Consider the following 13,457-nt stretch of genomic DNA (forward strand, 5'->3'; position numbering starts at 1 on the left):
TAGAAAAGTTTTCTAAGATTTTTCTTTCCTTTTTTTTTTCTAATTGTTTTCGTGTTTTCTTATGTTTGTGTTATGGGAAACATTAACTGAGTGAGTGACTGATTAATTGATTGACTGACTGGCATGAAGACAATATACAACACGCATGCATTTAATCTCTCCCTTCCAGTATTGTCTTTTTATTGCTTCCTGGACATTACACTTTGTGGGAAACAGATTAAGTACTACAGAGTCATTACAACTTATTATATAATTGTGGTGTGGCAGGCATGTGGTGTTGTGGTGCTGTGGTGTGACCTTAGTACGACTGAGCTGGTGGTGTGACTGGTGTGGTCATCAGTGTTCTGTGGTGTGGTGGTGTGGTGACTTGAATGTGGCATGTGGTGGCGTGAGTGGCGTTGTGTTGTGGTGTGGTGTGGTGGTGTGGGTACTGTGACATGTAGTTGTGATGTGGTACTGCTGTGGTGATAACATTTCATCACTACAAGTGTGTGTGTGGTTTGGATGTTTCTGTTATGCTTTGGTATAATTATGAGGTGGATACAGGTATGTTTCATACAGGGACTGCCACGTGTGTAGGCCAACTGGCTTCTTGCTCCTTCCCTCATGTAATAATGTGTTAAGTGGCTATTGAGGTAATGCTTTCAAGAACCTGTGTGTGTGTGTGTGTGTGTGTGTGTGTGTGTGTGTGTGTGTGTGTGTGTTTGTGCGTGGCGCCACATGCACCTCACAGCCACTCACTCGCCTCCTCCCTTGTCACCAGTCCTCGCCTTACAATCTTCTGCACAAAGTCCTTGGTGGCTTCTCGCTCGGCTGATGTGGGGCTGGAGTAGCCCCTCACTGTGCGAGAGAAAGAACGGACTATTAGTTACCATGAAGGGAAGCATCACATTCTATTAAAGAGAAGGGAGCACAGCGTTCATGAATACCGGCCATTACAGTGCAAAGACAATGCAGGAGGAACACGTGATACCTCTGCCTTTCTCGGGTGTCCATCCGGGGCAGGTAACAGTCGCCTCAAATTTCAATTCCCAGCTGTAGATGTGAGGACTGCGGCTCAGGACACAGTAGTGGTCGAACAGGTCGATTTCCCTTTCCACGAATAGGCGCCTGAGGGAGGGAGGGAGGCAAGCAGGTAGTGAGGGAGGGAGTAAGAAAGCGAGGGAGGGAGTCAATAAGGGGAGGGCAAGGAGGGAAGGAGGGAAGGAGGGAGTGGAAGGAGTAAGGAAGAGTGAGGGAGGATGCGAGAGAGGGAGAGAAGAAAAGATGTTGTTTGTGTGAGAGTTGTTTGTGTGAGAGTTGGTACATTATCAGAGAGAGAGAGAGAGAGAGAGAGAGAGAGAGAGAGAGAGAGAGACCCTTTTATAGGAATTCATAAAGTGACTGTGACTGAAACGTGAATGATTACTTCCTGTTGAATATGGAGGAGGAGGAATAGGAGGAGGAGGAGGAAAAATTCACATGTACCAAGCTCAATGTTGATGAAAAATACGTCATGAAAAAATGATAATAAAAGACGTGAATTGACAGAATGGAGAGAATAAAGAGGAAAGGGAATAAATAAATAAATAAATAACAAAAGGTAGAGAGGAAGGAATAGAATGTGTCAAGCGGGAATGCCGAGGACATCACTGGTGTGGCATTATAGACAGACAGACAGACGGACGGACGGAAGGACAGACAGGCCGCTAGAGAGACAGATAGACATAACGACATAAAGACAGACAGGCAGACAGATCGCTTGAGAGAGAGACAGACAGAATGATAGAAAAACAAACACATAGACATGAATAATTTAACAGACAAGTAAATAGGAAGGCATATTATAGAAACACACACACACACACACACACACACACACACACACACACACACACTTACTCATCCATCTTTACTACTACTACTACTACTACTACTGCTACTACTACTACTACTACTACTACTACTAGTATACCACCACTACTCACTTGATGGCAGTGTTGGCAACGCTGGATAGGAGGCTGGAGAAGTCGAAGGATCCAGCCTGTGCGGGGGTGGGGTTTAGACACACGCCCACCACCACCACCACCACCACCGTCGCCAGGCATCCGCGAACCATGCTGAAAATGATAAAGAAAACGCGTATATTATGTGTGTGAGAGAGAGAGAGAGAGAGAGAGAGAGAGAGAGATAGAGAGAGAGAGAGAGAGAGAGAGAGAGAGATAGAGGACAATACACTATAAAAGATCAGACAATGCATTATTTTATACCCTTTCTCCCGTTTTCTAATTGATGACCAGGATCTTCGTGACTAGGAAAAGAACACACACACACACACACACACACACACACACACACACACACACACACACACACTTCATCTCCACTACTACAATCCCTTCACTTCTCTCCTTGAACTAAAATCTGCTAAACTTACGCATTCACTAAGTTCGATAATGATTCCTTAAAAGGTACGATATTTCAGAACTCAGAGTGAGGACTTTAAATTTTGCTTTTCCTATAACCGGCTTGTCTCCTCAACATGTAAAATGATGTTGTCTGGAAGCAACCGGTCGTGCAGCATCGTAAAAAAGGAAAATAAGAAGAACACGAGGAATTACAAGATCGGAACACGGAAATGTAGAGAGTAGGAAAAAAAAAAAAGGAAAATGAACAGAAAAACAATAAACAAAAACAAAATAAATCCTTTGATGTAAAAAAAAAAAGGTAGATAAAAAAGGTAGATAGCTTAATTAACCAGAACAAATTTGTGGTGTAGTAACTGTAAGTAAAAGACGAAGGATTCACACAGAAGCCATCGATTAAAAAAAGATAATCTTGATAAGGCAATAAAAAATAAATCACAAAATTAACCAGTACTTACTTGAAGGGAACAAACTCGCACTTCTCTGAGATAGGATTAGGTTAGCAGGAGCGAGCAAACCTTCCCCTTGCAATGTCTGAGGGTAACTGATGAGTAGTGCCATCTCCAGAATATATAGGGAGGAGCCATAAAATTTAAAAATGCTCAGAAAGGACACTGGGAAACCACCTCATCAGTTGTACAGTGAGTGGGGAAGTGTAGCGCGCAGGAATATAAACTAGTCGACAATCCCATCACTCACGCGTTCATTCTGGCCCTTATAGCTAGAGCTTGGAGCGTAAGGTTCTAGTGACTCTTATAGATGACACAGTGCCGTGGTTGTATGTGTGGAGGGGGGGAGTTAGTTGGTTATCTAGTGATTTTAAGTGTTTTTGTGTCTTCTAAGATAAGTGGTGCTTTTATGAATTCCGCTCTGTGTGTGTGTGTGTGTGTGTGTGTGTGTGTGTGTTTAAGTGGATACATTCATATATGTATATTTTAAATCACATACATATTACACACACACACTGACACACACACACACACACACACACACACTCACACACACACACACACACACACACACACACACACACACCATAGCAACACATGAGACTAAACGTTTACATGCCGGGTAAGTTCTTGGAATGTATTAAAGGAAGCGTTTGTTCGTCAGGATTTCATAGAACTTGGGACTCAAGGGGAGCATTTTACTAAATTTAACACGTAACTCACTGATTTCAGGAGAGTAACTAAGAGACTCACTAAATGCATGTTAATTTACCAGAAATAAGATTATAAAAAAAGTCTAGCGGATTTAAAGGGTTAAAGAACTTACGCTTTTTAAACTTATCCCCAAAAAATCAAACAAGTAAACAAAACAGCGTATAATTTTCTTCCTCGTCTTCTCTGTGAACTTTTAAGAATTCCAAAATTTATTTATTTATTCATATATATATATATATATATATATATATATATATATATATATATATATATATATATATATATATATATATATATATATATATATATATATATATATATATATATATATATATATATATATATATATATATATATATATATATATAGTGAGTCTCTATCACTCTTGTGTTTATCACTCTATTCACGCTTGTGTTTATCTATTTATCTTCTGCATGGGATCATGATAAGATCTTGGGTACTGGTGATAGTGAATTGAGTCATCATTATCATCATCGAAAAAAATAAGGAAAAAATAACATTACAAAATCTGTGTGTATATGTTTATTTTTCCTACATGAATAATAATAAGGAAAACAATAATTATATGGAAAAAAAAAGATTACCCTTTTGTTCTCTTTAATATGATTCTTGAGAGAGAGAGAGAGAGAGAGAGAGAGAGAGAGAGAGAGAGAGAGAGAGAGAGAGAGAGAGAGAGAGAGAGAGCAGCACCTCCATTACTTTCTAAAGGCTCTAATCGAAGTTACAGTTCTAGTGACAGATTAACAAGATTTATACATTATTAAAAGAAGAAACAGTCTTGAGAAACGGGCTAATCATCTCTGTGGCCTTTGAAACCAGCCGTGGTGAGAGTGCAAACCATTTCTGAATACGAGAGAGAGAGAGAGAGAGAGAGAGAGAGAGAGAGAGAGAGAGAGAGAGAGAGAGAGAGAGAGAGAGAGAGAGAGAGAGAGAGAGAGCATTTCACGGTCGAGCAGGTTCGTCCAAACGTTTGTTCTCTTTTCCTAGAAACACGAACCTCGCTTTGTTTTCTTGCTTCTCTTCTGCGCCTTCCTGAGGTGTTGAGGACGTTGACGTCACGGCCATGATCAGAACGGAGATGAGTCAAGGTTGAAAAGGTTATGGAAGGGTGGAAGGGATGGTAGTGGTGGTGGTGGTGGAGTTTCCATTACTGTTGTTGTTGTTGTTGTTGTTGTTGTTGTTGTTTGCTGACTTCCTCCTTTGCTGTTTTTTCTTTCTCCTCCTCTTCCTCTTCCTCCTCCTTCTCTTCTTCCTCCTCCTCCCCTTCCTCAATACAATAACAAGAAAGTGGTTGAAAATTAAGATTATTTGTACTTGTACTTGATGCCATAAGAAAGGAAGAAAGAAAAACATAAAAAAAGAAAGAAGAAAAAAAAAAGAAAATGAAGAAGAGTTAGTTACAACAACAACAGCAAAAACAACAACAACAACAACAACAACAACAACAACAACAACAACAACAACAACAACAACAACAACAACAACAATAACAGCAACAACAACAACAACAACAACAACAACAACAACAATAACTACCACCACCACCACCACCACCACCACAACAACAACAACAACAACAACAACAACAACAACAAACAACACTATTATTAACACCAAAATCCCGCCTGCTCCTCCAGCCTCGTTCCCTCGGGGCTTCCCAGAGCCGCGGGTATCAAGTGTCTTCATGCTTCCTCAAGGACACGGGACATCACGCTAACGGAGGATAAGACAGATAGACAGAGACAGATAAACATAGACAGAGACAGATAAACATAGACAGAGAGACAGATAAACAGACAAACTGACATACCTAAACTGGGAGGACGGGAATGGAATGTTGAAATAGATGGATAGATAGATAGATAGATAGACTCTTGTGTTTGTGAAGAAAGTAAATATAAGTAAATTCATTCATGCTTGTAATTTCAGTTATCGAAATGAGATAAAAAAAAGAGGAAAAAGGAAAGAAAGAAGAAGAAAACTAAGCGAATAGGAAAATACAATAAATTATTCGATATGTGATTTATTTGAATGTTTTTTCATTAGTTTAAGTTCATTTACTTGTTTACACCACCACCACCACCACCATCCTTTACTCCCCATCATATCCCAAGCCTCCCCTTCTTCACCCACCTAATCAGTACCCCCTCCCTTCTCCCTCTCCTCCACCTCTCCCTCCCTCTCCCACCACTCTCACCTAACCTCCACCCCGCCTCCCCTCTCCCTGTCCTCCACCTCTACCTCTCCCAGCTAACCTCCACCACCTCCACATCCTTTCCCACTACCTCACATCCTCCGGTCATGAATTCCTCCACATTTTCATCCACATCCCTACCATCCCTCCACAATTTCCCTCCTCCTCCTCCTCCTCCTCCTCCTCCAGCCACAGGCATAAGACGAACCCACACACACACACACACACACACACACACACACACACACACACACACACACACACACACACGCACACACACACATTGACGATGCATGAAGGTTGTGGTAATGGATCTTTTTTTTTTTTTTTATCGTCATCATGCTTTTCGTCCTTCTTATTTTTGTTCTTGTTCATGTTCATCTTATCATTCTTTCTTTTTCCTTTTTTTTTTTTCCCTTGCCTGTCGTAATGATGGCAATGATGAAAAACCACTCAACTTGACAAAGGGAATAAAAAACTTAAGTAACAATTGACATTTATTTGCTTTTCTATATTTAGGTAACAAATAATATCACATTCAGTCAACCAATAATTACCGGTGACTGTGCAGGTGAGGAAGGTGGTGGTGGTGACAATACAGGTTTGGACAAAGATGAGACACGGAGACCCGCATTCGTAAATGTTTTGTTTTCCCATAAGGACTATTTCTTAAAGGCCACAGAGATGATTCATCGTATTCTCATGGGTGATTTTTTTCAGTGATGATGCAGAATTCTTGCATAAGTGTTACTAGAATCGTGGAAACACCCTTGAGTTTGAAGGTGTCTGAGGTGCAGAATGCTCATTTAACTTTCGTTAGAATCACGAAAATATCTTTGAAAACCCTAATGAGTCCCTCTTAAAGGTGTAGAATCCTGTTAGACTCTCATTAGAAGCATGAAAACTCCCTGAAAATAATAATAACTCCAACCACAGCTTGTTAAAGATGTTGAATCATTACTAAACTGTCACTAGAAACGAAAACACCCCTGAAATCCCAATAAGTTTCACTAGAGCTTGTTAAAAGCAGTCGAGATAAATCGCTGAAACGTTTAAGAATACGGGCCAAGGAAGCATGTAAGGAAGATAAAGATGCCTTATTTTCCAGAGAAGCAAAAGAGTGAAGAGTGTCCTGAGTGTGGTTTAGCGGTTATCAAGCCAGGGGGCAGCTTCCTCTCTTGTGACCAATCCTGCCTTCACCGCCTTCGTCATGAAGTCCCGAAGGGCAGCATTCTCGGAATTGGTGGGATTTCTGTGATTGGAACCTGTTGAGAGAGAGAGAGAGAGAGAGAGAGAGAGAGAGAGAGAGAGAGAGAGAGAGAGAGAGAGAGAGAGAGAGAGAGAGAGAGAGAGAGAGGATCACAATGAGTATATTTTCATTAAGGAGACAAATATGTCCATAAAAAAAAGTACAACAAACAGCCAGAGATGCTTCATTAAAGGAATAGTTTAGATACAATGAAGAGGATTTGGATGAAGAAAAATTACTGCACGAACACACACACACACACACATACGAACACACACACACACACACACACACACACACACACACACACACACACACACACACACACACACACACACACACACACACACACACACACATACACACACACATACGCGCCCTTACCTCTTCCCTTGATGGTGGTCCAGCCTGGGCAGCTCACTTCCGCCCTGTAGTGCACTTCGAGGCTCTTGATGTAGGGTCGCCTTGTCATCGTGCAGTAGTTGTCCAGCAACGTGATTTCCCTTGTCTTGATGGCCTCCCTGTGTGGCGGTTAGGTTAGGTTAGCTTAGGTTCGTTAGGTATTCATAAGGGAGTTAAATTAGGTTAGGTCATATTTTATTTATTTATTTTTTTTTTTATGTAGGAGGGACACTGGCCAAGGGCAACAAAAATCCAATAAAAAAAAAAAGCCCACTGAGATGCTAGTCCCATAAAAGTGTCCAAAGCGGTAGTCAAAAACTGAATTATAAGTGTCTTGAAACCTCCCTCTTGAAGGAATTAAAGTCATAGGAAGGTGGAAATGCAGAAGCAGGCAGGGAGTTCCAGAGTTTACCAGAGAAAGGATGAATGATTGAGAATAATGGTTAACTCTTGCATTAGAGAGGTGGACAGAATAGGGGTGAGAGAAAGAAGAAAGTCTTGTGCAGCGAGGCCGCGGGAGGAGGGGAGGCATGCAGTTAACAGGATCAGAAGAGCAGTTAGCATGAAAATAGCGAAGACAGCTATAGTCATGAGGGAGTTTGTTTTGGTTAGGTTACGTTACGTTGCGTTAGGTTAAGTTACATTAGATTAGGTTAGGTTAGGTAAGGTTAGGTAGTCATTAAGGAGTTCTAGAATAAGTGTAATTAAATCCATGGGTGAGGATGACAGGTGGAAATAAGTATGTTCCATGCAGGGACTGCCACGGATAGGCCAGACGGCTTCTTGCAGCTTCCCTTATGTTCTTATGTTCTAGAAGGGTGACAGATAAAGGGAACTTGTGGAGCAAAGAGAAGTGTTTACGAGTTTTAGAAAGTTAGAAAGGGAAAAAAAGTTTTTGGAGCTAAGTCTTGCTTAAGAATTTAGAAAGAGAATAGTGAGAGAAGGAGTGTCTAAAGAAAAAAAAATAAAAAAAGAAAATGGAAAATCAGAAAAGGAAATATTAGGAAATGAGATTATCTGCGGATGTTAGGTTAAGGTAGGAAGATAAATAATGAAATAAAGTATGACCACGTACGTACATAACCCTATGGTAGATAAACATGTGTTAGTGAATAGCAGTTTAGAAGATTCTTGCCAGACTCACTTCACTACAGGTGCAAGGACGCTTCCTAGAATGTCTGATATGCCGAATGGCGCGGCTTGGGTGGGCGTGGGAGGGGCGATCACCACCATCACCGCCACCACCGCAGCCACCACACATGCCTGGGACACGTGCATCCTAAATGGGGGGAAAAGAAATTAACCACACACTCACACACGCACACACATACAACACAAAACATTTCTGTAAACACCATAACGTTTACAGGTACCAGTAACTAACAGTGCACAAAGGTGACAAAACATACAATGATTGATACAAAAAAGACATATAAAGCAATATAAATTTTACAGGTATCAATATACAGGTGTAGATGACAACTGATATATGCAGGTGACAAAGTACATAGAAAATAATACATAAAAATACCATTTTCTTTAATAACATAATCAACAGGTATTAATGAGAGAGAGAGAAAAAAAAAACACCTGATAATGAACAGTACAGGTGCTTCCATGTATATCCACAAATAAACACCTGCCTGGCACTCACCTATATAAGATAAGCTATCCGTGGAGTCACCTGAGTATCTGTTTCACCTGTGTTCCGTTGCGGCCGGTGAGGGAGTGAGGAGAAATCACCTGACTGCCGTTCATATACCTCCACTCTAGGAAAATTTTACACACATATCGGGGAAGTTTGCAGACACACGCTGACCACATTGTTGCATACACGTGTGAGGGTGAAGGTTGTGTTGTTGTCTGCAGCGTTGTCGCCCTTGTGGGACTGCACCGTCAGCAGGTTGGGGAGAGGGAGAGAGAGGGAGGGAGGGGAGGAGGGGAACTAAGACTCTCTCTCACCGTAACATTTACCTCAACGTTTCCTGGTGGCATAAAAACCAAACTGTCGTGGATTTTCCTCTGTAGAGTATCATTCCTTTGAGTGTATGATGTTTTTTACTTCATCTGAGTAACCCTGGACAATATGAATGAGCGAAAATTAAACTAGAGGAAAATTCTAAAAGGTGTATACTGCAGCACGACCCCTATATAACAACATAAGGGAATGTGGGAAGATGCAAGAGGCCAGTGGGTCTACACGTGACAGTCTCTGTATAAAATAGATCAGGAGGACTTGCAGAAATAATAAATAGATAAAGAAAGGATAAAAAAGCTTACTCATAATGTTGTTCTCAAAAAAAAAATACAGAAAAAGAAATAAGATAGAGAAATAGACAGAGAGAGAGAGAGAGAGAGAGAGAGAGAGAGAGAGAGAGAGAGAGAGAGAGAGAGAGAGAGAGAGAGAGAGAGAGAGAGAGAGAGAGAGAGCTGGTCGGTTTAGTTTCATAACGGAGCCTGACAAAAAATGATAAATAAATAAAAAAAAGAAACAAAAAGAAATAAGACAGACAGAGAGAGAGAGAGAGAGAGAGAGAGAGAGAGAGAGAGAGAGAGAGAGAGAGAGAGAGAGAGAGAGAGAGAGAGAGAGCTGGTCAATTTCCCCTACTGGTTTCCCATCCGCCTGTCATCTCCATCCCTGAACTGATCTAACCTTTGTGTGGACTTCCAAACTGCGCAGTAAGCTTGCACCACTGCAGTACCAAGTCAAGGGGAGGAGTCTGTATGAGTCGAGAAGTTAATTATGTATAAGCAAAGAATGTTCACCGCTTTTCTTCCTGGAAATATCGACACGGAAAGTTAGAAGCGGGAAAAGAGTTTAGAAAGATTTCCCCAGAGAGAGAGAGAGAGAGAAAGAGAGAGAGAGAGAGAGAGAGCGTGATACTTTCTAGGAATATTCAATAAATCAACACTTTCTCCTCGAATATTACTGAAATCGTTTTAGATAACTCTCCCACCGCCCCCAAACACACACACACACACACACACACACACACACACACCTGCTACACACAAAGATAATTAGTAACATTTTAAGGTTCATGTCCCACTCAGCTGCTAAACGTTTTCACTGGTGAGCAATTACTATCCTTGAAAAGCGGAGAAGAACGTTTGCGTAGTGTTGGGCGGCGAGATAGCAAGGTCACGGTGCAGGAAGGAGTGAATGTGTGTTTGTGTTTAAAGACATCACGGCCGTATGTTGAGAATGAGTATATATGTCTATGTATACACCAGAAAGGTATTCCCACACGGCTAGACCAAAAGAAAGCCCATACACACACACACACACACACACACACACACACACACACACACACACACGCGCGCGCATACTTAATGTTGCATGTTTTAAAGTGTGGAATAGTTCAGGTCATGGGCAGGAGGAGAGGCAGAAGCAGACATGGAGTTCCACAGTGTACCAGTAGGAGACCACAGTGCAAAACTAAGTGTTTAACTGTTTATCAGCAAAAAAGACTCCAATTACCCGTGAGTGAAGCAAATTAGCACAGAGAATCGAGGTCTTGTTGTTCACGCATTCTGGTTTCCCTGGAATGCACGCTGCCTGTTTTCCCAGAGTCATTGTGTGCATTGTGACCTTGAGTTCATTAACCTGGAAAGTACGCGAGTAAGGGAGTGGGTGACGGAGGGAGTGGGGGGAAGTAGGAAGGACATGCAAATTTCCCCCAAGCATTGTCTAGAGAACAAGATGGAGGGAGAGGTGAAGGAAGAGTGGTGAAGGAATCGAGTGGTGAAGGAAGATCTGATGAAATGTATGAAGGAAAGGAAGACTGAGGGAAGGGTGAAAGAAGGGGAGATAATCAAAGGCGGTGATGATGGAAGAAATGGCAAAGGGAGGGTAGTGAAGGAAGTAGAGAAGAAGACAGGATGAAGGAACAAGGGATGATGAGATGGGTGATGGAGAGAGGAAATGTGAATAAGGTGGCTGAGAATGAAGGATGAAGGGGATGCTGAAGAGATGGGTGATGGAGAGAGGGAATGTGAGTGAAGGGGTTATGAATGAAGGATGAAGGAGGAAGAGATAAGGAAGGAGGATGAAAGGAGAGAGCATAAAGGAATATAGACTGAAGCATAAGTCCTAATTTATTCCTTTTTGTGTTTCTTCGTCACTTACTCCATTTCTTTCATTCTTCCCTCACTCTTTCCCCTTTCTTTGTTTACTGACTGGTGGAAAGGAATCAAAAAATGAGTGTTTTTTTTTTATGGAGAAATTGTATTTATTCAGTAGATACATAAGTGCTGCAAATGGTGCTCCTTAAATCCAAAACATTTATTTAGCCGAAATATTCCAATACGTAGGAAGAGAATACTCGAAAAGACAAATATTTCGTAGCAGGAAAGAAAAAAGAGAGAGAGAGAGAGAGAGAGAGAGAGAGAGAGAGAGAGAGAGAGAGAGAGAGAGAGAGAGAGAGAGAGAGAGAGAGAGAGAGAGAGAGAGAAAGAAAGAAAGAAAAGTGTAGTGTAAAAGAATTAGTTCGTGTAAAAATAATAATAATGAAACGAGATAAATAAAAAAAAAACGAAGTAACAACAATAACAACAACAATAACAACAATAACAAAAATAATGATAAAAATACCGTAGGTTTTGAGACACACACACAAAAAAAAAGTTATAAGAATATATTTCACAACGTTTACAATATTTGCACTTGTTTTAGTTTTGTATGAGAGAGAGAGAGAGAGAGAGAGAGAGAGAGAGAGAGAGAGAGAGAGAGAGAGAGAGAGAGAGAGAGAGAGAGAGAGAGAGAGAGAGAGAGAGAGAGAGAGGTTCAGTTAATGGAGCCAGGGTTGTGCTTCCTCCTTCGTGACCAGCCCATTCGCTACAGCCTGTTCCATGTAGTTCCTGATAGCGTTATTTTCTGCGTTAACGGCGCTTGAGCTCTCATCACCTGTAAAGAGAGAGAGAGAGAGAGAGAGAGAGAGAGAGAGAGAGAGAGAGAGAGAGAGAGAGAGAGAGAGAGAGAGAGAGAGAGAGAGTTTGATTTAGTACAGTTTCATGAAAGACACACCAAATTGTCTAGCCCTCTTCTCTCTCTTCCCTATTCTGTCCATCTTATTAATGCAAGAGTTTATCAGTACTTTCACTCTTGTCATCCCTCTCACTGGCACACACTAGAACTCTGCCTGTCTCAGTGTTTTCCCTTCTATTAGTCACTAATCTATGAACCTTACTAATGCAATAGTTGACCAGTATCGTCACTCTTTCATTGCTAAGCTGCCGGAATCTACGTATGTTTCTCCTTTTCCACCTTCCTATGACTTGAACTTTGCAAGAGAGGAGTATCAACACACACACACACACACACACACACACACACACACGTAAATTACCTCGTCCCTTCAAGGTGCTCCATTCCGGGCAGGTGAGAGTCGCCCGGTACTTCAATTTCAGTCCTCTCAACTTGATGTATCTCGACAAAACGCAGTAATGATCCAGCAGAGTGATCTCTTTCACTTTGAAGGTTTCGCTGCGGCACAGAAACAGAGAAAATACATATAGCAATGGAAGATAAGGATGAAAGTGCTTGGGATAAAAGAGAGCACCTGCTAGAGAGAGAGAGAGAGAGAGAGAGAGAGAGAGAGAGAGAGAGAGAGAGAGAGAGAGAGAGAGAGAGAGAGAGACTACCACCACCACACTTACCTAATCAGGGACTCAGCAACATCTTGGAAAATGTCCCCAATGCCTGCTTTCGTTGAGGTTGGAACGACTGCCACCATCACCATCACCACCATCACCACCACCACACACGCCTTGGTCACGTGCATCCTGAAGAAGGGGGAGGAGGAGATGAAAACACCACACAGACCATATGTTGCACAGAGCAGATCTCCCACAGACCATAATAATAATGGAAAAACTAACTTGGTATAAGAAATGCATAAAAAAAAAGAAAAGAAAAACTAGTGAACTATATTGACTGCATGGGAAATAAGTGTTAATTCTCAGGTAAAAAGGACTTTATGACACACACACACACACACACACACACACACACACACACA

The 13,457-nt window shown here is 41.5% G+C and overlaps 2 protein-coding genes across 2 annotated transcripts in view; both read right to left on the reverse strand.

Moving 5' to 3' along the window:
* LOC135109789 (anti-lipopolysaccharide factor-like) overlaps positions 1-3,024 on the reverse strand; it is a 3,245-nt gene extending 221 nt beyond the window's left edge. The window contains exons 1-4 of the mRNA XM_064021456.1: positions 2,864-3,024; positions 1,968-2,099; positions 974-1,110; positions 1-840 (exon numbers count right to left, since the gene is read on the reverse strand). The exon at positions 1-840 is cut by the window's left edge and continues 221 nt beyond it. Coding sequence (XP_063877526.1) covers positions 728-840; positions 974-1,110; positions 1,968-2,098 — 381 coding nt within the window. The 5' untranslated portion in view covers position 2,099; positions 2,864-3,024 and the 3' untranslated portion in view covers positions 1-727. The remainder of the gene's footprint in view (positions 841-973; positions 1,111-1,967; positions 2,100-2,863) is intronic.
* A 3,246-nt stretch (positions 3,025-6,270) lies between these two features.
* Positions 6,271-9,221, reverse strand: LOC135109791 (anti-lipopolysaccharide factor-like). Its single transcript, XM_064021458.1, has 4 exons — positions 9,089-9,221; positions 8,579-8,713; positions 7,417-7,553; positions 6,271-7,048 (listed from the first exon to the last, which is right to left on the reverse strand). Exons 2-4 carry the CDS (start codon positions 8,710-8,712, stop codon positions 6,927-6,929), a joined length of 393 nt encoding a protein of 130 aa, XP_063877528.1. The 5' UTR covers position 8,713; positions 9,089-9,221; the 3' UTR covers positions 6,271-6,926.
* Positions 9,222-13,457: the final 4,236 nt, after the last annotated feature.

The sequence above is a fragment of the Scylla paramamosain genome, chromosome 19 (assembly GCF_035594125.1).
Source record: "Scylla paramamosain isolate STU-SP2022 chromosome 19, ASM3559412v1, whole genome shotgun sequence".
Classification (NCBI taxonomy): Eukaryota; Metazoa; Arthropoda; class Malacostraca; order Decapoda; family Portunidae; genus Scylla; species Scylla paramamosain.